At 38.9% G+C, this 22,781-nt stretch overlaps 1 protein-coding gene across 1 annotated transcript in view; it reads right to left on the bottom strand.

Annotated features, from left to right (window-relative positions):
• Window positions 1–22,781, bottom strand: part of LAMA2 (laminin subunit alpha 2) — a 615,841-nt gene that overhangs the window by 54,881 nt on the left and 538,179 nt on the right. Inside the window, 6 exon segments of the mRNA XM_030316311.1 lie at window positions 5,295–5,439; window positions 6,118–6,280; window positions 11,987–12,111; window positions 14,896–15,055; window positions 17,330–17,463; window positions 19,104–19,247. Of these exon segments, the coding sequence (XP_030172171.1) occupies window positions 5,295–5,439; window positions 6,118–6,280; window positions 11,987–12,111; window positions 14,896–15,055; window positions 17,330–17,463; window positions 19,104–19,247 (871 nt within the window).

Raw genomic sequence — 22,781 nt, 5'->3', positions numbered from 1 at the left:
ATAAACAACTGATCTGGTCACTGAAAAGGAGGGATGACCCACGTTGCTGAAGGCTTATTTCAATTCTGATCCCACTACTCCTTGGATTTCAGTTGTTCTCAGATCTGCAGGGACCTCCCTACATCCAAACTCAGTAGGGTCTTTTGGTCCTTATCTTAATCCACGTCTATGCAGTTTTTGATGTTAACATTTCCTTCCTTCTAGGAAATTGCCTCTTTTGGCTTTCCTAGTGACAGACAACCTTTTTCCAGGTTCTTGTACCTTTCCAACCTCATTCATGATTTCCTTCTTTGGGACTTATTTCTTTGAATATTTCTGAAGTGTTATGTTCCCTAATGCATCTCCATCTGGCCGCTTCTTGGGTTTTAGTTATCCAGGTAACCTCCAGTTTATATCTACTTACTTTATGTTGACAAGTCAAAAATATATATGTCTGGACCTGATTTTGCTTAGAAATCCACATTCAACAGATGAGACATAATCATCTGTATATCTTATCAGTACTTCAAACTAAACACATTCCAAATCAAAATGATTATCTTTTTCCCCAAAAATCCTTATTATTTATTTGGTGGCACTATGACCCCCACCCGATCTCCTAAATTAGAGACTCATCCTGACTGTCTCCTTGCTATTCCACATCTAATCAACCAAGAGCCCTGCTAATTTCATCTCCTAAATAACTCTAATATCTACCCTATTTTTTAAAAAATATATACCCAAACTATAATTGACACAATAGAAGTTGCTTATGTTTGAAGTGTACATTTTAACAGGTTTTTAGACATGTATACATCTGGGAAACCATCACCACACTAAAAACAAAAAAAAGTGAACATATCCATCACCCCAAAAGTTTCCTTATGCCTCTTTGTTATCCTTCCTTCCTGTGCCTCCCTACCCAACCTAATTCTCATGTAGCCTCTATCTGTTTTCTGAGACTGTAGGTTCATTTGTGTTTTCTATATATTTGACATAACTTTTTTTATGTATGCCTTCTTTCACTAGGAATATTTTGATATCCATCCATTTTGTGTGCAGATTACTCGCTCACTATTTTTATTGCTAAATAGTATTCCATTGTGTGGACTATATAACAATTTGTATATCTATTAACCTGTTAACAGCTGATTTAGTGTTCTGTTTTTTGAGGCCCACAAAGAAAGACGCTATGGACATTCTGGTAAAGGTCTTTGTATGGAAATATGCTTCATGCGTCTTGCGTGGATACTTAGGAGTGGAATGGCTGGTTCATATAGTAGGTATATATTTAACCTATTAAGAAACTGCCAACCCAGTTACCAATGTGGCTGCCCATTTTGCATCCTCTTCAGCAGGGTATAGGAGCTCCAGTTACTCTCCATTCTTGCCAGCCCTGGGTATGTTCAGTCTTTGTAACTGTACGCATTCTAATAACTATACGATGGTATCACACTGTGGATTTATTTTGCATTTCTCTAGTGTCAAATTCCACTGTAGCTCTTATTTCAAGCCATCATACATCTCCTGCCTGGACTATTATTGAACCTAATTGGTCACTCTGCCTTCAGTTTGATCTTCTGAAAATTTCTCTTCCTTATTTCTCCTTTCTCGGATTATTTCTTTACAGCCTCCTTTGTGGAGTCTGCCTTTATTATATCCCTTCGACACTGCTGTTTGCTTCAGGGCTTTGGATCCTCTCACTCTAGAAATGACTGCGTGGTTTTTCTCATCTCTATTCAGCTACAACTATTAATGACATGATAATGACTCCAAGCTGCCCATCTCTCCTAGAGCTCTGTGAAACCTCAGGTACACATAACTGATTGCCTGCCAATTACACAGCTTCCCTAGGCTACTCAAGATATTAAGAGTACCTTTCATACAATATGTCCAAAATAGAACCCAGCATCTTTTCTAGAAAACCTATTCTTTTTTTTTTTTTTTTTTTTTTTTGTATCCAATAGCTTGGTACATGGCACTAAAATATGTTTTGTTGTTTAAGAAAAAGAAAGGAATTATTCTTGATGTCCCTTTTTAAAATATTTAGCCTCCATGTTGAGTATATCATAAATAAAGCTCCTTGATTTTAAAATGCTTGACATCTTTCATTTCTACTCTTTCCTCTCCATTCTTATGCTTTCATTCTCCTCACTGTTCACCTGGTTTACTGCGGACTACAGCAGCCCCTGAAACTGTCAGATATCTACCCTTTAAAGTTTTCTGTGGGAACTTTACTAAAGCACACATCTGATGGTGCCACATTTTAGATTAAAACTCTTAGTAGTACCCTACAGCTTTTAGGATAAAGTTGAAATTCATAAGGCCTTTTATGAACTGGATCTGTTATCTCTCTAGCCTCATTTCATGAATTTTTTGGCAACATACATCCTGTTAGGCTATGGATTTACTTGTAGTAACTATAGTGGCCAACTGTATAATATAACTGTAGTAGCTATAGTAACTATAGCAGGCTACTCCAAGATGAGCCACTTATATACGAAGACCAGTGTGAGCTAAAAAGCAATCAAAACCAGGGCTCCTGGGTGGCTCAGTTGGTTAAATGTCTGAATCTTGAGTTTGACTCAGGGAATGATCTCATAGTTCGTGGGAGTAAGCCTCATGTCAGGCTTTGTGCTGTCAGCACAGAGCCTGCTTGGGTTTCTCTCTTTGCCTCTTTCTCTCTGCCCCTCCTACACTGGTGCACACACTCTCTCTCTCCCTCTCTCTGTCTCTCTCTCTCAAAAATAAACACATTTAATTTTTTTTTTAAACAATCAAAACCATTCGCAGTGATGTGGATGGAGCTAGAGTGTATTATGCGAAGTGAAATAAGTCAGTCAAATACCATATGAGAGAGACAAATACCATATGATTTCATTCATATGTGGAATTTAAGAAACAAAGGAACAAAGGGGAAAAAAGATAAACCATAAAACAGACTCTTAACTGTAGAGAACTGAGGGTTACTGGAAGGGAGGTAGGTTGGGGAATGGGTTAAATATATGATGGGTATTAAGGAAGGTACTTGGGATAAGCACAAGTACTCACATCCAGGTATTGGATGTAAGTGATGACTAAGTTCTATACCTGAAACTAATGTTGTACCGTATGTTATCTAGCTGGAATTTAAATCAATACTTGTAGGAAAAAAGCAACCAAAACCCGGTTGATTCAGGAAAAGCCCTTTCCCTCCCCCACAACTGCCTAGAAGAATTTAGATAGAGGACCTGCTCCTGGAAGAGCACTATCACCACAGATAATGACATTGCACTGTGAACTAGGTGTAGTTGACAGAGAGAGGAACCTAGCAAGGCCTGTCTGATCAAAGTCCTCTGTGTGGCATTGTTTCTGAGTGGCTCAACAAACATTTATTCAGGAAACATTTACCCCCTCCCCCGCCCTTTCTTTTTATCTTCCTGTAAATTGCATTCTTCCTTTTGAAGTCCCAGACCCCTACCTTCTTCTCAGTTCACAATGACACATATCCCTCATTTTGCCTGTCTTTGGAATTTCCATGTGTGTGTGGATTCCCTGCATGTACACGATCACATCGGATTTTGTCCTGTTAATCTGTCTCATGTCAATTTGATTCTTAGGTCCAGCTAGAAGGACCCAGAAAGGGATGGGAAATTCTTGCTCCTCAACATTAACCAAAGCCTTTCCCAAAGCGTGTTCAGCAGAGTGCTAGTCTTGCATGAATGGAAAGATTTTAGTGATCGTAGAAGTTTGGGAAATGTTGGGTCAAACAGAGTAAAACACTCTTCTTAAGTATTATGCAGAGCCTCCCCCATGCAAATGTGCACTGTGCCTCTTTTATGCTGGAACAATGTATACAGCAGTACTCCAACTTATATAAGCACAAACCAGGTTTTGTTCCGACTGAGGAGTTTCTCCAGACCTCCATATTACAAGGAAGAGCAACTGGAAACTGATGTCTGATGATGTATGATGCTCTCTGAGGCCTCTAGGCTCTCACACAACATTCACCTCTCTGAAGTGTCCAAAGGTGCTGTCCATCCAGTGAAGTTCTCAACTCCTGCTTGTGCCTCAGGGCATTCGCCAACCTCTCTGTGTGACTTACACATCTCTCTCCTGAGATTCCTAGCCTACTATACTTTTTTTTTTTTTTAAGTTCATTTATTTATTTTTGAGAGAGCGAGAGAGAACATGCAAGCGGGGGAGACGCAGAGAGAGAGAAAGAATACAAGCAGGCTCCTCACTGTCAGCGTGGAGCCTGACTCCCAGGTTGAAATCATGAACCTTGAGATCATGACCTCGGCCAAAATCAAGAGCTGGACGCTTAGCTGACTGAGCCACCCAGGCGCCTCCATCTACTATACCTATTTTGACACAGCAATTAGCTTTTCTCACCATTGATTTACTTGCCTATCTCCCCCATTAGAGTGCAAGTTCCTTGAAGGCAAGGACTTGTGACAGACCTCACTCAGTTCTTATGCAATACTTATGCAGTTCTTATGCGGTGTGTGCTTGCCAGATATTTGTTAAACACAGGAATGAAGAATGGTGCAAAGTTAAACCGAAATTCTCATGACATATCACATTGGCACAATGAAAACTAATTAGGTTTAATTTTATAAACAGAAGTATCAAAGTTCCATTTGCAGATATTGGTAATACTATAGTACACAGAGTGAGGGGAATTATACTTAAATAACAGTAGCAGCACACTAAGACCTAAGAGACTTGGATTTCTATCTTGCTTATGAGATCTTACATATATACGTCTCTGACCACATGTAAGTTTGAGCCTATGTTTCCCTTTCCCTAACACCAGAACAAAATACCTGCTCAAATCAGCAAATGAAAAAAATGTTGAAAGAGTTCCTGAACTATAAAGAGGTTACATTATTGTTATTTGATTATTTACTTGCACACATACAAATATTTGGCCTTTTAAAAAGCAAAGGACTGGTAACTGTGCGACCACACCTACAAATTGCACATGTGAGTTGCTCTAAAGGAAACATCTTGGTAAAATAAGAAGGAAAGACAAGCACACAACCTTTTCAAACCTACTACAGGATATAATTTTACAAGTCGTAAGATAGTTTGATGTTTTCAAATTAAGCTTTCAATGTTCAAAGAAAATGACAGAGAACCATTTGCCTCTTCAATCAGTCATGTGTAACCCAAGTCACCTATCATCTAAGCCAAAGAGATGAGTGTATCTGATTTTCACAGAATTTGTGAGTACCTAAAATTACAGACAGGGTCTTCCTCATGATTAGATACATGGGAACGTTGGATAGCATGATTAAGGCTCACAGTGCATTATTACCATAGAAACTCACCTTGTTTCTGAATTCTTGACAGGGTGAAGGATTTCCATTTCCCATCATTATGGTTTTGATTGCTGACAACGGAAGCCATTCCTGAACCCAGATCATAGCTGACTTTTACATGCCCATCGGTGAGTTCTACACTCATGAAATCTTTCTATGATGAAGTAAAAATACACCAGTGATTAGATACACAGCGAAACATGAGTATTCACTTTCTTTGTGGGGTTTATAATAGGGCCTTATGGCTAAGTCACTAAATGTGTTGATCAGTAAGTGACATCCATTTTAGAAACAGAATTGGTACTAGTATTTTGTGAATGTTGGTGGGTGTGATATCATGGTGTCAATGGTCACAACCAATTACTAGGGCATATCCTTTTATGACAGAAGAATAAAGGAGGTTCCTATGAAAACATATTAAGCCAACTAAAAGATATGTTCCCTGGAAGAATTTACTAAGAGATATTAACTTAGAAAAACAAGGAGGACATTTAGTACCACCTTTCAGCTTAGGTGTTTCGAAGACTAAAGCAGTAGTTTTGCTGCTGCATGATTTCATACTGCAGGAATCTTTACTGGGTGCTTCTCTTAAAGGATTATATAGGGAACTATATTGAAAATAAGTAATAATTATATTGCATCTGTAATTGAATTTATCAATGAAAATATATAAGTTCTATCTGCATCACCTACTCTTGGCTGTCACACAGCCATCCCTGAATTCTTTGAATAATAATTGATAATTTAACAATAACTGATAATTGTATTGGAATCCTACGGAAAGAGGCAAACAAATGATCAATCATGGAAAATCAGCTGTGCATGTCTTTACCAGGTCTCGTGTGGCAAGGTACATCAGGAGAGCACTTGAAGAAAATGTCCTGAACTTGAACATGACAGTTGAGATGTTGGGGTACCAACGAATGGGGCGGCTGACCAATGCGTACCCTTCTCCATCAAACTGAATAGTCCCCTCACTATCTTCTACCTGAGGACTGAAGAGAGACATTTCACATGAATCAATATCTGTTTCATCCATCAGTATTCAATACATCAAATTGTCTTCTGAGACTCAATTGTGAGCTGTTCTAGGACAGAAACCATCCCAAATAAATCTTCAATCCTTCTATTTCTCTCCACCTCTACTGCCACCATTCTAGACCAAGTAGCAATCACCTCTTACCTGGACTTTATCTGGTGTTCAATAACTAAGTTATTGATGTTTTAAATGCTTTATGTTTTACTGAAATACTTGGTGGAAAGTTATGGTGGCATTTAAGTGTATCTTAGTGGTGTGAACAGGTGGGGTTTTGGATAGACTGAGAATGTGTTATTACATATCTCATATACATAACATAATGGAGGGGTTGGGCACAATGGGTGAAGGTGGTCAGAAATACAAACTTACAGTTATAAGAAAAACAAAACATAATGGAATAAATGTCTCTACTCTCTAAATTATTGCTATCCAATAGGTTTTTCTGGGACAAATTAGATTCAGACAATAAGGGATGCCTCTATCTATTTCAGTGTGTGTTTTTCTGTGTTCTTCACTAGAATGCAAGCTATATGAGACCAGCTAGAGATTATGGGCCAGGCTTTATGTCAGTCACAAACTCGGCACCTAGTATGACACAGCTCAAAGTAGAATCTCATATGTGCAATGAAAGAGATTTTAGTATAGCAAATTGCCTCACAGAGAATATATATTCAATCAATATTGGTTGAATCATTAAGAAATATCTAAGATAATCCTTGTAAAAATGACACTTAGAATCATTTCTTTTTCAAATGCAAAGTTATTTATCATCTATCAATCAACCTAATGGTGTTGTTACAGATTAAGTCTCAAATTGTGGAGATTTTTTAAAACTTTAAATATTGGCATATTAGCATCTGCTTGAATCTCTGAAATTGGAGTGCTGTATTAACTTGGGGATAGAGGGGAGATATTGAGAAATATTATAGCAATGTCATTGTAAAATAACCGGAGTCTAGAATATTATTTGCACGAAATCTTGGCTAATGATAAAACCAGCAGTGTACAAACATTAATTGGCTTGTGAAAGAAGAACTGTTACATATTTTAGTTGAGTTGGCTTTCTCTCTGTTCCTGGACCAGAGAGAAATAAAAATGAAGACAAAAAAGAAGGGAAGAGTCTTTACTGTGTCTTGCATGGTCAGGCCTTTGTAATTTTAAGTTATATCTAATTTAGAATAAGATCAGATGATGTCATACATTTTTTTCCTAATGTAAACTTAAAAGATGCTTTTCAATACTCCAGCAAAGTGTTACCTAAAAGTATGAGGAGCTAAATTAATCTATTAATAAACAGTATAATTGGTAGTGAATAAATTGGCTATGATTGGGCCTTTCTTCATCATTACAACAAGCCTGCTAATTTCTGGAGCACTGCATTAGAGATAAGAGACTGTTGTGTAGAATCTAGTAAGGAGAAGTTCCTTGAGTTATTGAAGCCTAGGGTTTTGCATTAAAGCTGCCATGCTACCATTGACAGTCCTGAAAAGTGTTGGCGGGGGCGGGGGGGGTGGTCACTGTTGACAGTTTTCTGGATGCTTTGAGCCAATGCCCTGGCACTTATAATTTAAACAAATAAACAAAAACATAAAGCCTCACTACACAGAACAAGTATTAGAATAAAAAATATATCACATTTTTTTTGTTGCTGTTTAAGAACTCTGGGATATTTATACTCTCATACCCTTATGTCCTTAATCTATTAATTCCTTCAATATTAATTAAAAAAAAATAGCAAAGTAAATGGCAGGTACCTTTGAATCTGATGTGAGGACCTGCTACAAGTCCCCTAACCCTTCAGGTGTCACCTTGAGATAAAAGGGTTAGATCAGTGAATGATTTCTGAGGCCTATTACTACTCCATTCCTTTAGAAGATTCCCCTATTCAAGTAAAAGGCAACTCTGCAGGGGAGGGTTTTGTGCTGAGAACCTCTAAACCTACAGATGTAGATGAGCCCTGAACTTATTGGCCAAACCCAGGTAAGCCTGGCTTTAGATTGGTGACTTTGAGATGGGGGGAAAACAAATCCTTCCAGGTGTAGTCTATAATACCTCAACAACTAACATTATACTGGAGTGTTCTTACTCATTTTGAATATTTACCAGGAAAAGTAACTATTTTTTTTTTCTTATAATTAACATAGGTTAAGCTTCTTAACTTGCCTTTTGTTTCTCTTTTGAACTTTGATGTCTGGTCAATTTATTAAGGACTAATTATTTATTCTATTTGGAACAGACACACTCTTCCACATGTAACTTGTTAACTATAAAACTACAAGTATATTGGGGTTTAGGACATTAACATTTCATCATTGTTTCAATATTCAGTTAATATATTATATTTGTAACAGTTTTTTTCTATTTTAATTTTAATGTGATTTTTAGAAGTTTAAGAAAAATAAGATACTTTTTTTAATAGTCCTGGCAGACTCTTTCTTTTCTTTTCTCTTTTCTTTTCTTTTTGATAATTCTTTCTAAAGCATAACAATTGTATCCTTTTACTGACTACTGAATAAATGAACATTCCTAAAATGGACATTCTAAGATCTATAAAATGTTCTCAGTCTACGTCTCACAGCCTCAGCTTTTACATCTCCCACATATAATCGTTTCTGGTCTAAATCTGGAATGATTGGTATTTATGTTAAAATATATGTGTTCTCTTGAAAATAAAACACTACCAGGCACTGGGAGTTCTATAAAAATTATTCCTACAAATACCAAGACTTACAGAAAAATAGGGTTGGTGCAGGGTCACTCAAAACTTATGCAACTTTATAATCAGAGTGCTCACAAAAATAACAATATTGATCAAAATATTAGCCTAGTTCAAAAAGCTATGTTATAATATTTAAAATGAAGAATTATTTCAGTAAATATAAAACTATACCTTAAAAGGAATAGGTGAAAGTCATTTGATGGCGAGGAGGAATGTAAGGAAGGGTTGACGGTGCTGAGTGACAGACAGGGCAAAAAGGCACAATGCTGGAGGGGGAGAACTTCCAAGACAGAGTGCTTGGCCAAACCAAGGGCAAGTTCATGGATAGTCTTAACATTCAGCTGCCTTGACTCGGTCGTGCAAAACTTTTACATGCTGGGAAGAACTTTTTGTTTTAAAGCCTATTTTTTTTTTAATTTTTTTTCAACGTTTTTTATTTATTTTTGGGACAGAGAGAGACAGAGCATGAACGGGGGAGGGGCAGAGAGAGAGGGAGACACAGAATCGGAAACAGGCTCCAGGCTCCGAGCCATCAGCCCAGAGCCTGACGCGGGGCTCGAACTCCCGGACCGCGAGATCGTGACCTGGCTGAAGTCGGACGCTTAACCGACTGCGCCACCCAAGCGCCCCATAAAGCTTATTTATTCTTTTGAGAGAGAGAGAGAGCATAAGTAGGGGAGGAGGGCAGAGAGAGAGGAAAAGAGAGAGAATGCCACGCAGGCTCTGCACTGTCAGCACGAAGCCTGACGCAGGGGTTGAAATCACACACTGTGAGATCATGACCTGAGCCAAAACCAAGAGTCGGACTCTGAGCCACCCAGGTGGCCCTGGAAAGAACTCTGTCCAAAACTTATATGACTTCCACACCTTACTGATATCATTCTCCCATTTGCCAATCTTGCCTGAGTAAATTCACACTTGTAAAGCAGAACAGAGTTTACTTGTCCCTTCCTTTTTTTTTTTATTTTTATTTAAAAAAAATTTTTTTTAACGTTTATTTTATTTTTGAGACAGGGAGAGACAGTGTGAACGGGGGAGGGTCAGAGAGAGAGGGAGACAGAGAATCTGAAGCAGGCTCCAGGCTCTGAGCTGTCAGCACAGAGCCTGACGCGGGGCTCGAACTCACAGATCATGAGATCATGACCTGAGCCGAAGTCGGACGCTCAACTGACTGAGCCACCCAGGCGCCCCTACTTGTCCCTTCCTAAGAACATTCTGGCTTTCCAGCCTTTGCTGTCCCTGGTCCCTGGAACTAGAATGCTCTTTATCTACTATCTGCCAGCTCCTCCTTCGGACTCTTACTCCAGGGCAAGGCCCACCTCAAATGTTACCTCCTCCATGCAGAAGTCTAACACACTATTATAATTATATAAATTCATATAATATTTTATATACTAAAGGCACAAGATCTTTGCAGAATTTATAATTTGCATGTTATAATCTTAACACATTATATGTACTGCATTGAATGGACAATTGTTGATGATAGGCTTTTGAGAATCCTTTTTACAAATTTACCAAAAAAATGTTTAGGGGAAAGTTGGTGTTAATTTGTGAGTAGAGGAATGTTAATGTGAGCCTCATTGTCTTTGTTGTATTAAAAACATTTTACAGAAAACATTCCATGTTAGATTTTGTTGAAGATTATTCACCCAGACACTTTAAACTATGAATGGGTTAGGCTTTTAAACTACCCTCAGTTCTGCATTGAGAAGTCCATGATGTTAAGATGAAAATGGTAGTCTGCTATACTGATGGGGAATCTGGGTCCTGGCAATGTGCATGTTCCCTTCCAATTAGAAATGAAAAGTATGAACCACTTAGCACCTAGTGGTGTTGAGCTGCTATGTGTGTATATTAAGCTTCTAGGTATTTAACTTAAATTTTATAGTTTTCATAGGCTCACTTGATTGTTGGGCTCTAAGTTATTTATGCTGAGAAATCCTCCACTTTTAGCTCATTGTTTTATCTCCTCTATTCAGGTATATATAAGAATATCTATTCTCTATACATGCTTTTGTATGCTTGTTAAAAATTTAAAATTCCTACACTCTGGGGCACTTGGGTGGCTCAGTCAGTTGAGGTCCTACTCTTGATTTCAGCTCAGGTCACGATCTCATGGGTTTGTGGGATCAAGACCTACATCAGGCTCTGTGCTGACAGCATGGAGCCTGCTTGGGATTCTTTCTCCCTCCTTGTCTCTTTCTCTCTCTATTTTCCTCTCTGTCTCTCAAAAATAATAAATAAACATTAAAATAAATAAATAGGCATTAAAATAAATAAGTAAATAAGTAAATAAATAAATAAATTCCTACACCCTAACCTCTATGTTGTAATTGGTGATGTGTATTATGGCACTTTCTCCTATCCTGTCTTGGCCCCTTCTTATCCTTCTCCACTTAAGCAGAATCTTCAAGTCCAACGGGTTTCCACTCGAAACACTTATAGGACACTATGTGTCATTTGGAAAATCCTGTCAGAGATCAATTTGTACCAGGGTTCTCCATTTTGTTGTAAACGTAAGTGGAGTGTGTCCAACCTCTGTGAAGCCTGAAGCTTAACAAGTTCAGGGAAAGCTGTCTTTAAGAAAAAAGAAATTTATGATGACAGCATAGCTACAGATATGCAAAACCTCCTGGTGCCAGACACGAAGGGTGGTTGGAGTGGAAAGAGACAGTAGTCTTAACTGACTGAGGTTAAAATACCTTGCCCTGTAGATTTTACAAACACACATGACCAGTTAAAGTACCGCCAAGGCACCTCCCATTTGCCCAAATGGGTGAAAGGATTTGACCTTTTATCAGCTTCATGGTAAGTCACCTCTGGTCACGATCCCTTCCAACCCGCTCCATATCATCCACATGATAACAGAATATCGTACAATAAAATTAAGTTTTTGTAAAGCACAGACCAGACCTTAGGGGAGTCCTCATCTCAACTAACCTGACAGTACATCCTTTGCAGTCACCTTCTTTTTCTCGGAAATTCCATAACCCTATAGGTTTGCTGTCAAAGTATGTTTCTCCCATGCAGCCAGTGAATGTAACCACGCGTACAGCATCGGCCTTCTGCAGAGAGAAGCATTATATTTGTTAGAGTTAGAATTTCACAAGAAGTCTTAGAGTACCCACAAGAGGCATTGGCAGCAAAATCTGGAGTACTTATTATCCACTCTTTGTGATAGTCTTGGCTTGTACATATTCATCTTTAACCCTATTATATCCTCACAGATCCTGGTTATTTTGTGCGAAGCCATTTTATCACCATTAGTAAATAAACACTTCCTAGCTTCCGGCTTCAGGTGAGCTACTTCTCTGCTTTGAGATTCCATTTTTTGTCTCTAAGATGGGATTCTTAGAATTCAATTGGGTAATTTATTCATGGTACCACATTCAGTGCCTGACACAGAGGAGGTATTTAATTAATGAGAGCATTCATACACCACTAAGGAGACATCTCTCTAAAGATCTTGAGAAGGGGCACTCACTGACTACATGGAAGGGGAAGAAACAACTCACATAGAGATCATTTAGTGACAGTGCTGCCCCCAATTTTTCATTTCCCCCTATACCCAAGCAGGTTTCCAACTCCGGAGAATGAAGGGAAAGAGTGAATTTGTAAGAGAAGGGACCATATTGTGATTCTCTGCTAGTATACACAGCATAAAGCCTATTAGGGCTCAGTAAATATTTGTTAAATGACAACCCTGGTGTCATTTTCACAGGGAAAGGTCTTAAGCTTGATATATAACACAATCACAAAGGAGGGGAATGACCTGGTCTACTCTAATGAAACTTGGCTGTAATTTAAACAACGATTTCTTTTGGCACGGACACATTACAAATAAATTCTATATTCTGGTACCTATAACTTTAGAAATGCTTTGCCAAAGCTGACCCACAATTATCTGAGTAGTCTAGGGTTAAAAAGTGAATGGACGTGTTTGGGTTTTAGAACACATGTAGGAAGATGATCCCTGAATAGATAACGTTTGTAGTTACAATTTTGGGTGAAACTCAACATGTACGTCTTTCTCTTGCTGTGACTCAGTGGTGCACTGCCATGTAGAAAGAATGTTTATCACAGCCACTGACATTTACAAGTCAGAGCGGCCCTTGGAATTCTCTGTTATCAGTTGGAGTCTCTTTTAATTTTCCGGAGGTTGATTATCCTACTTGTGGATTCTATTTGCTTTTTGCTTTCCCTTCTTGCATCCTAAAAACTAGACTTGGGATATTTTCCTGCTCCTTTGAATTTTCATTAGCATGTTGATTTAGTTACTTGTTTCCAGCTTTTGGTTCATATTCTGATGTGTTAGGAGCCTTGAAACTCTTGGCCAAAATCATTAAGATTTTCTGCAGATTTCATTTGTCTGTTTTCTTTTTCCCTGAAACTGGCATAAGAAAATTTATTCATGCCTAGTGACATCTGAATAACAATAAGAATTATTTAGGATGCAATTTAATGTGTGACTACCACACCTTAGGCATTTGTTGTAAATTTCATGCACATAATCTCTCACTATTCACTGTGGCAGTGAAACGTGGTGCCTAAGGATGGAGGCTTCTGTGGCTGCTAACCTGTGTTCCAATCCCAGCTCTGCCTCTAACTGCTGTGTGACCTTGGTCGAGTCATTGAACTCCTCTCTGACTCCGATTCCTTAAATATAAAATGAGGAGGATATTATCTACCTTTTGGGGTTGCTGTGACAATTAAATAAGTTAATTCACGTAAATTCCTTATAATTTTACTTAGCACAACAGGGCTTTAAAATGTTATAAAAATTTATTGTCATACCTTTCAATATGCAAGCAAGGTAGATATTTTAGCTCCCTTTTTCTAGTTGAGAAAACTGAAGGCCAAGGGGCTAAGTGACTTGCCTGTTAGAGGCGGAGAATCCAACTTGGATTTGATTTCAAAATGCATGGTTTTTATACTACTCTGTGCTCCCCCTATATTTATCTTTCTGGGGAGGAGAGAAAGTTGGCAACATGACTATATATTACTATGTGCCATATATATTTATATGCTGTTCTAAGAAATGAGGATGGTTTTAGTGTGTAGCTCTGGAATCCATTCCAATACTTTCGAGTCACATCTCATCCACGAAGCAAATAAAACAACCTCGCTCTCTATGAAGGTTGAGTCTCATAAATTTGGGGTCACCCTGGCTTTTCACATTTTCTGACTAATCCCATCCCGGGACTATTCTGACAAGCCCAGGGTTATCCATTGTATTTGGTTGTGTTCTTGCATGTCACCGACACGTCGTTTTTCCATTTAATCAACATGAGCTTCTTTTAAAATGCAGGCACTTTGCAATTTCAAATGCACAAGGACCTGTCATGAAGCAATTATGAATATTAAGTGCAGTGCTCTATAAGAATGAGGGGAAGAGCAACTTGAAAACTTTAAAAATCCGACCATGATTTGGAAGCTTATGACTCCTGTGATATTTCCCAAGGTATTCATAAATCTTTTAATTAGATGGAAGTTTGAACTTTATAGCACTTCGTATCAATAAATCATAAGCTGATTCAGAAAAAGGGGTATATTGAAAACACACTTTGCTCTTGAGGCAACTGAAACAAGACTGTAAAGAAAACAGGTGCCACCGATAAGGGCAAAAGAACCGTTTAAGTAAATACGCATAGGCTTAAAAACATTGTGTTTCCAGACTGAACAGTCAGAGAAGAAGAAATTCCTACTCAAAATATATTTATGTTTTCATACACACATGAAGGAAAAAATAGTCAAGTTTTTGCAAAACTTCATCATGCCTTCCCCTAGAGTCATCACATCAGGTCTTATGTACAGAGATGAGATCAACAGAATGGGAAAGAGAACGCCACCTTCAGTTTCCCAGTCAAGCCACCAACGAAGAGCATCGCGTTTGCATCCACATCAAGAATAGTATACCCTGGAGGAGACACCGCGTGGTATGTACTGGGCACAATGCTGGCTTTGGGTCCATCCAGGGCTCTCACAGAAATGGTCCCGTTCCTCCCAGTTCTTGAGGGGTCCGCGTTGAAAGGAAGTGGAAGAAAATACAGAAAATGGAATATGCATCACATTTACAGGAACTTCAGTTTTAAAAGGTATGAAACATAGGACTTGTTTTGGAATTTTCAAGAGATAACTGGGTGCTGAGCTTCAAAAGATCCGGATTCATTACACTGCAAGTCAAAACCAAGAGTCTGATCTTTGCTGAATGCTGACTGTCAGATTCAGCCAGGGACCAGTAAGCAACATACCCTGACTCTGCACCTGGTAGTTGATATGAAACGACACAGTAGCAATTAGCTGATGGAACTGCCAGTGGTTAAATGGAAAACCTTTTTCCTGTTGCTTTCCAAAACACTTCACTATCTACCAACACATGCTATTTCAACAAGTTCATACTACTTTATTTAGCATTTTGTCTAATTTAATTCAGCAAGTGAACCCCAAATGAGCCACCCTTCTGCATTATAAGCTCCATCGTTTCTCCTAAAATCCCTTATTATATCTTGGATCCAAACTTGCTGAAGTAGAGTCTTCCTGGAATTGTGCATCTTTTATTGTTTGGCATATACCATCTTAACGCATACAGCATAATGTCTGCTCTTTAGAGTTGTGTATACAAATTGCATAGAAGAACTGTGCTTTTAAGTTCCATTAATAGAATTCTGAAAGCTATTATTATTTTATTTCATTTTCTCAAGTGATTGATGTCTATGACTTGTTAAATATGAAACACCGCTCTCTCTTCTGAGATAAGCGGCCACAACATAACTTGAGTGTCTCTGTCTCTCCCCGCTGTCTCATTTAGGAAATCTTTTTCTCTCTGAGGGTGCAGTGTTAACCGAAGTACCTGGAAACAACAGAATGAATTTATCAAATAAGGTTCTTCTTCATCTTGCCAGATTTTACCAGTATCCCTTCTGATTGAAAAATTGACCTCTGTGAATATAAGTATTCTTAAACTCATAGTACTTTATCTCTCCCCAACCATCACACATGCAAGCGTACTATCTGCTTTCTCTCTCTCTCTACACGCAGGCGCACACACACACACACACACACACACACACACACACACACACACCATACTGTCTGTCTCTCTCTCTCTCACACACACACACACACACACACAAACATACTGTCTGTCTCTCTCTCTCTCTCTCTCTCTCTCTCACACACACACACACACACACACACACCACAACACATTCTTTTACCAAAGATCTAAAAAGGAACTAAAAATATTTCTTCTCATTAGGTTTTAAGCTTTAATATGGAAACATTTAAGCATATGCAAACCCAGAGTAAAACTCTTTGTACTCATCATCTACATTCCAGGGTTGCTTTACACAACTCTAGCCCCAGGCCCTTCACTCTACCTCTCAACTACTAGCTGCTCTGGGTTCAGTAGGTGTTGGGAATAAGGAAAAGATGAGGACATGAGGGAAAAGGATTGAGGACAACAATGGGTTCTCTATGTTATCTATACACTGCTAGAAGTTAACTGAATTAAAGCTTCAAATACAGAATTAATCAATATCTTGTTACTTTCCATTTTAAGTAGTACGGGCCTGACATACTATATATTTGTGCCAGCATTTAGAAACTGCACCTGCCTGTAGGCAACGCTGCTGTGTAGAGTAGAGGAGCTGAGCACTCGAAGACAGGCGCCACTGGCAGCTTTCATGCTCTGTTTTGTGCTGAACGAGGGCAAGTCCCAGGGGACTTCTTCTTCAGGGGAGAGAGTATGACTGATAGTATGATGGTATGGCTATGAGACAACCAGATGCACGGTCCAGAATGGACTGGTCACTCTGGTCAGTACCTTGAAGGTCTGTCAGTTGCTAACAGGGACTACGAGAGACCCGTTCACACACATATAGACACATACACTTACTACATAAAATTTGTATACATGCATACATAGCTACCTCCTTGAAATGGAAAAAAGGAGTTTTCTTTTATTTTTTTTTTATTTATTTATTTTTTTTAATTTTTTTTTTCAACGTTTATTTATTTTTGGGACAGAGAGAGACAGAGCATGAACGGGGGAGGGGCAGAGAGAGAGGGAGACACAGAATCGGAAACAGGCTCCAGGCTCTGAGCCATCAGCCCAGAGCCCGACGCGGGGCTCGAACTCCCGGACCGCAAGATCGTGACCTGGCTGAAGTCGGATGCCCAACCGACTGCGCCACCCAGGCGCCCCAGGAGTTTTCTTTTAAACTGGGAACCTACTTCAAAATTCTGTCACTTAATTGTCTTAATCTTTATTGAGGTAGTTACCTTGATGCCTCAATACGGTACCAGTATGAGTCATCAATGGTCAAATCTGGATACTCTACGCGTCCAACTCCGGATCCAACATCCCAGAGAAAGCTGACTTTGCCTTTACGCATTTCTATAGCCAGAAAGTCAATCTAGTCCAGAGAAACACAAAAACGATACATATCAGACATCTGAGAAGGCCAACAGCGTTCTTTTCAACAGGTGGTATTCACAGATATGTGAAATAAGTCTCACAATAAAAATTCTCAAATGATATGATCTATTATTATGCATGATTAAGTAATATTTATTATTGTATCTTTAAGGCAACACGTGTGTCCTTACTGCTGAGGCATATGTGTTAATTTAACTAATTCTACTTTTCAAACAAGTCTTTTCTCCTTCTGATTCTTTTGGTAGAGACAAAAGAAAATATTTGGATGCAGAATTCATTGTTTTCACCAAGGATACTGACATATATATTTTTCTAAGTTTATTTATTTATTTTAGGAGAGAGGGAGTGGCAGAGAGAGGGAGAGAGAGAATCCCAATCAGGCTCTGTGCTGCCAGCATGGAGCCCAGTGTGGGGCTTGAACTCAGAAACCATGAGATCATGACATGAGCTGAAATCAAGAGCCAGACACTTAACTGACTGAGCCACCCTGGTGCCCCAGACACTGACATTTTTAAAGAGCTAACTATGATTTTTCACCTAAGGTGACGTAAAAGTTCTCACCTGAATGACAAGTATTGACTTATGCAATGACTGATTTGTTGAAAATTTTATTCATTTTGGAAGATCCCCATGCATACAAAGTTAAATGTCCAAATAAAAGGAATGAAAACTTTTCGGGTGAGATTTGTAGATATGACTTCTGTTTACTCAGGTTCAGTTATAAATTCAACATGAATCAAAAGAGTTTTCATTGGTAGGAAATGCGTACACAATTTGTCATTTTCTTTTTTTTAAAATTTTTTCTTTTTAACGTTTATTTATTTTTGAGACACAGAGAGAAGAACATGAACGGGGGAGGGTCAGAGAGAGAGAGGGAGACACAGAATCTGAAACAGGCTCCAGGCTCTGAGCTGTCAGCACAGAGCCCGACGCGGAACTTGAACTCACGAACCGCAAGATCATGACCTGAGCCGAAGTCGGACGCTCAACCGACTGAGCCACCCAGGCGCCCCCACAATTTGTCATTTTCATTTAACATGAAAGCTCATTGTAATTTCTTAGAGACTTGTTTTTAAATTTTTTTTAATGTTTATTTATTTTTGAAGGAGAGAGAGACAGAGCATGAGCAGGGAGGGGCAGAGAGAGAGAGGGAGTCACAGAATTCTGAAGCAGAATCCAAACTGTCAGCACAGAGCCCGATGTGGGGCTCAAAACCACAAACCACCAGATCATGACCTGAGCTGAAGTCAGACACTCAACAGGCTGAGCCACCCAGGCGCCCCCATTAGAGACTTGTTTTTAAAGCTTTATTCCTATTAGTCCTTCTTCTTAAATAGGCAGATCTGAAAATATCATTCTAAATAAATGCTGGCATACTCACAAATGAAAGCAGATGTACCTAAACCCTGTAAAAAGTTTTCTTCATTTCATTTTCCTTCTAACTTAATTTGATACTTCAGAACTTTCATGACATAAGATTCTGAGGTTTTCAAATCTGAAAACCTAACACAATTTTGGGAGCATATTATTAGATTCTATACATTTTCCTCACTACCAGGATTAACCTCTGCCTATTCACACATACAGGAGACTGAAGAAGCTGGATATTGAACTTACAAATTTGGCACTTCCAAGATAAAAAAGGAGGTTGTCGGCCACAGCTGTCTTTACGTTGACAACGATATTGTTGTAGCTTCCCTTCTTGATTTCAGGCTTGTATGTTCGAATGCAGTCACCCCCGGAAGACACAGATACTTTGATCTTCAAGAAAAACAGGCACAAAGAACCAAGACTAAATCTCTCAGAAAGTGTGAAGTACCTCCCAAACAACTACAAAACCATCATCATCCCTTCTTTGAAGTTATTTTTCTACCATCAAATAGAATCATTAAATGCCCACATGCGGACACCATTATACTCATTAATGAGGGCGCAGAAGCCAGCTTCCCGGGGAGATTTGGACAATGAGCTGTTCACAGCCCATATCATGTTAGTGTGCTACTGTTTTTTGAAGCATCCAAGTAACAAATTCTTACCTTCATACCTTTCTCCTTTATGAATGTGGGGACATTTTCCAGAGGTGATTTTATATGAAGCTAATGATAATGATTTTCATTAGGGTTGTTGAGTGAAATTCTACAGTTCAAATTTCAGTGATTTTCATATCACTTTAGTAGGACATCATTTTTCTTTCAGTTTTCGAGAGGAAATTACCTACCCTCTCCTGTTCTTACAGTTGGAAGAGGCCAACTAGATTTTGTTCTAGATGTTCTAACAATACGAAGAATATTAATCATGCCACTCAGAACATACATTTGAGAATAAATTATACCTTTTTATTAAGTAAATGAAACGGAAATAATTTTCCAGGAAATGAATAATTTGCCAGGAAATGAAACGGAAATAATTTTCAATGGCTATTCTTACTAATGTATTTAACAGCTCCTTTTTCTTTTGACGAGTACTTTAAAAATTACTATAAATTGCTAAGAAAGGAATTCCTACATGAACTGAACTGAAACTGCTCAGGCCGATTCTTACTCACATTTAGGGAGCCTTTCTTCAGTCACAAATAACACTAGTTGATTATGTGACTTAATTTCCTTCGGTTCGGGTGTACCCTCAAATGGCATTTTCAGGATGGCAATGGAGTTGCAGGAACTCGGGAAGAAACTGCAACTTTGCTCCATGGCAGTGCTCCAAGTAGGAAGCGGAGACAAGGAAGGGTGCAGACCTTTCCTTGCCACTGATTTAAATGCTCAGCTTCCAGAAGCCTCTTGGTTCTCACTAGCAGTGAATTTTCTCATTCCTTTTAGCACTTGGTGCTACTCAAACAGTTTTTGCACTTGGGAGAAAACCAGCTAGCTTTATTGTTCCCCTCACAAATGCCAGTCTCCATGTTATGGCGACAAGGAAGCAGCTCCAAAAGTCTAGAGAATGGGCATAGGCAGCACCAGGACCCCTCCCCAAGTGTGGTATAGACAACACTGAAGAGGTGCTGGATGAAAAATTGGGTACGTTTTCAAAAGAAAGCCAAGGAGAGATTTTTTGGTTCTGATGAATATGTAAATTCATATGTGTTTGAGAACTTCTGGGGACATAGCTGATCGGTTGCATTTCCTATAGACTCCGTGTAAGTCATGTATTTGTATATTATTGTTTCCTCGCCTAATCTGATAACCAAATTGCATCATCTGCACATCTGCAGAGAAATCAAGTGCTGGAAAGGTACAGGGCTCAGCCTAATGGAGCTCTGCGTGGTGACCCGGGGCTTGAATAACCTCGAAGCCTGTTGCTTAGATGGTTTTCCTTGTCCTTGCCTTCCTCCTAAGGGGAGGGGGTAGTCTGCAACACTGGTACCCAGAATGTTTGCTCTGTGTTCTGGGGGGAGATATAGTCTTCCTGCTAAGTGTAGTTTCCTATCAGGAAGTTTGTTCTTTGCTCCACAAATGATGGGATTTTCCTTCTACATAACGTGTGAAGAGTAGGTAAATGAAAATGACTTGAGAAAAACAGAACTAGGAAACGTGCACCTTTTACTCTGGATATTAATACTATGGAGCAGACATGCCGTGAAGGTTGGCAGAGGGTGCTACCTGATGGAGTAGTAGCTATACCAAGGGTTATCCAAGGGCTTAGAGAGAAAAAGTATAAAGTAAAGCACGAGAAGGATAATACGGTAGAGGGCAGGCAGGAGAAATGCAGCCTTCAGATGTTTTTAATGCTTAGGAAAAGGTGCAGGATATCATGAGTATTTAGGAATTTGCAGCAAGTGAACAAAGATCATCATCAGAGAAGACCCTGGCACCAAGCAAATCCAATATCTAAAGCAGGGTATACGCATCACTGACATAATAAGTCAAAGAGAAGAAATCAAGGTCTACCGGGAATTCGTGAGTGGAGCTGAACAGCAGATTGAGTGATCTTCGGCAGGAAATCATAACCAAATTCCTAGTGGGGCTGGATTAGTAATCAAAAGTAACTGGGTGTGTGGTCTGTCTTACCTTTATTTCTCAAATGCTTTCTAGTTTGGGCCACTGAGCCACATTATGGCTAGTTTAATCACAAGTAACTTATTTTTGTTCACAGAATCCAATGTAATCATACTACTTGGTTGCTGTTTAGAGAAGATATGCCTGAATATGGGTGGAATACACGACAGTTTGGTCACAGGATTGGCTTCTGTGCTTGGTTAGGTATACCTGGGGGAAATGATAGGGGATTGCATGACTGGTGTGTTGAAAAGGGGATTATCAAAGTGTAGACTATAGAGCACTAGTGCTGAAGCCTAAGTGAACTGTGGAAATTCTGAGAACGGAGAGTCTAAGGGAGTAGCCATTTTAAAACTCAGGGTATTTACTGTTGCTAGGAGTTACAGTTAATCTCCTTTATGTCATAGTAGACATATCTAAAAATATGGTTCTCCGAACAAAATGATGGTGTTATGACCCAGATGCCAGCAATTGATCTCATAAAGTAATCTATTGCTCAACTCTTGCACATTTATATAAAAATCCCTCTGGATTTTCTGTTTTCTGCCTTATGGTTTTGAATATATCCTCAGTATCTGAAAAATTCAGGCAGCTCAAACAGTTGGTAACCAGTCCATAGCTACTAATCTCTCCTTTTAACTTCGTTGTGTTTTGATTTCCAGTAATAGAGACCTCTTTAACAAATCTAAACAAAGTAAATCAAAATACAGTATTTATAAATTTCTCTAGAAGTTGCTAGGACATATGCCTTTCATAAGAAGGGAGAAGTTTCTGAAACACAAACATTTCTTAGAATGTTCGGGTCTATCAATTATTCTTCTTTCTAATATGAACCCTTCCTAAGACTTCTAAACAAAAACCACTAAACATTAGGTACCTCCAAGGCATTTCTCATACAACATTACTAATGAATCATTATGAACTCAATTAAACATTATTGAGGATCCCATTATTATATCTATTGGATTTTCACTGCATTATGTTCATCCAGTAACTAGGTCATTCATTTAAAAAGAGTATCAGCTACTCAATTTCAGAGCCAACAAACTAAAGAAAGATACTCTATTTTTATTTAAAAATGTTAAAAATGTTTATTTATTTACTTTTGAGAGTGAGAGAGCACAAGCGGGGGAGGGATAGAGAGAGGGAGACACAGAATCTGAAGTGGGCTCTAAGCTCTGAGGTGTCAGCACAGAGCCCTACGCAGGGCTGGAACTCACCAACTGTGAGATCCTAACCTGAGCTGAAATCGAACACTTAACCGACTGAGCCACCCAGGTGCCCCAAGAAACCTACTTTAAAA

This window comes from Lynx canadensis, chromosome B2 (assembly GCF_007474595.2).
Source record: "Lynx canadensis isolate LIC74 chromosome B2, mLynCan4.pri.v2, whole genome shotgun sequence".
In the NCBI taxonomy this organism is placed as follows: domain Eukaryota; kingdom Metazoa; phylum Chordata; class Mammalia; order Carnivora; family Felidae; genus Lynx; species Lynx canadensis.
Note: the sequence above shows the minus strand (reverse complement) of the source record. Positions and strands in the feature narration are given on the sequence as shown.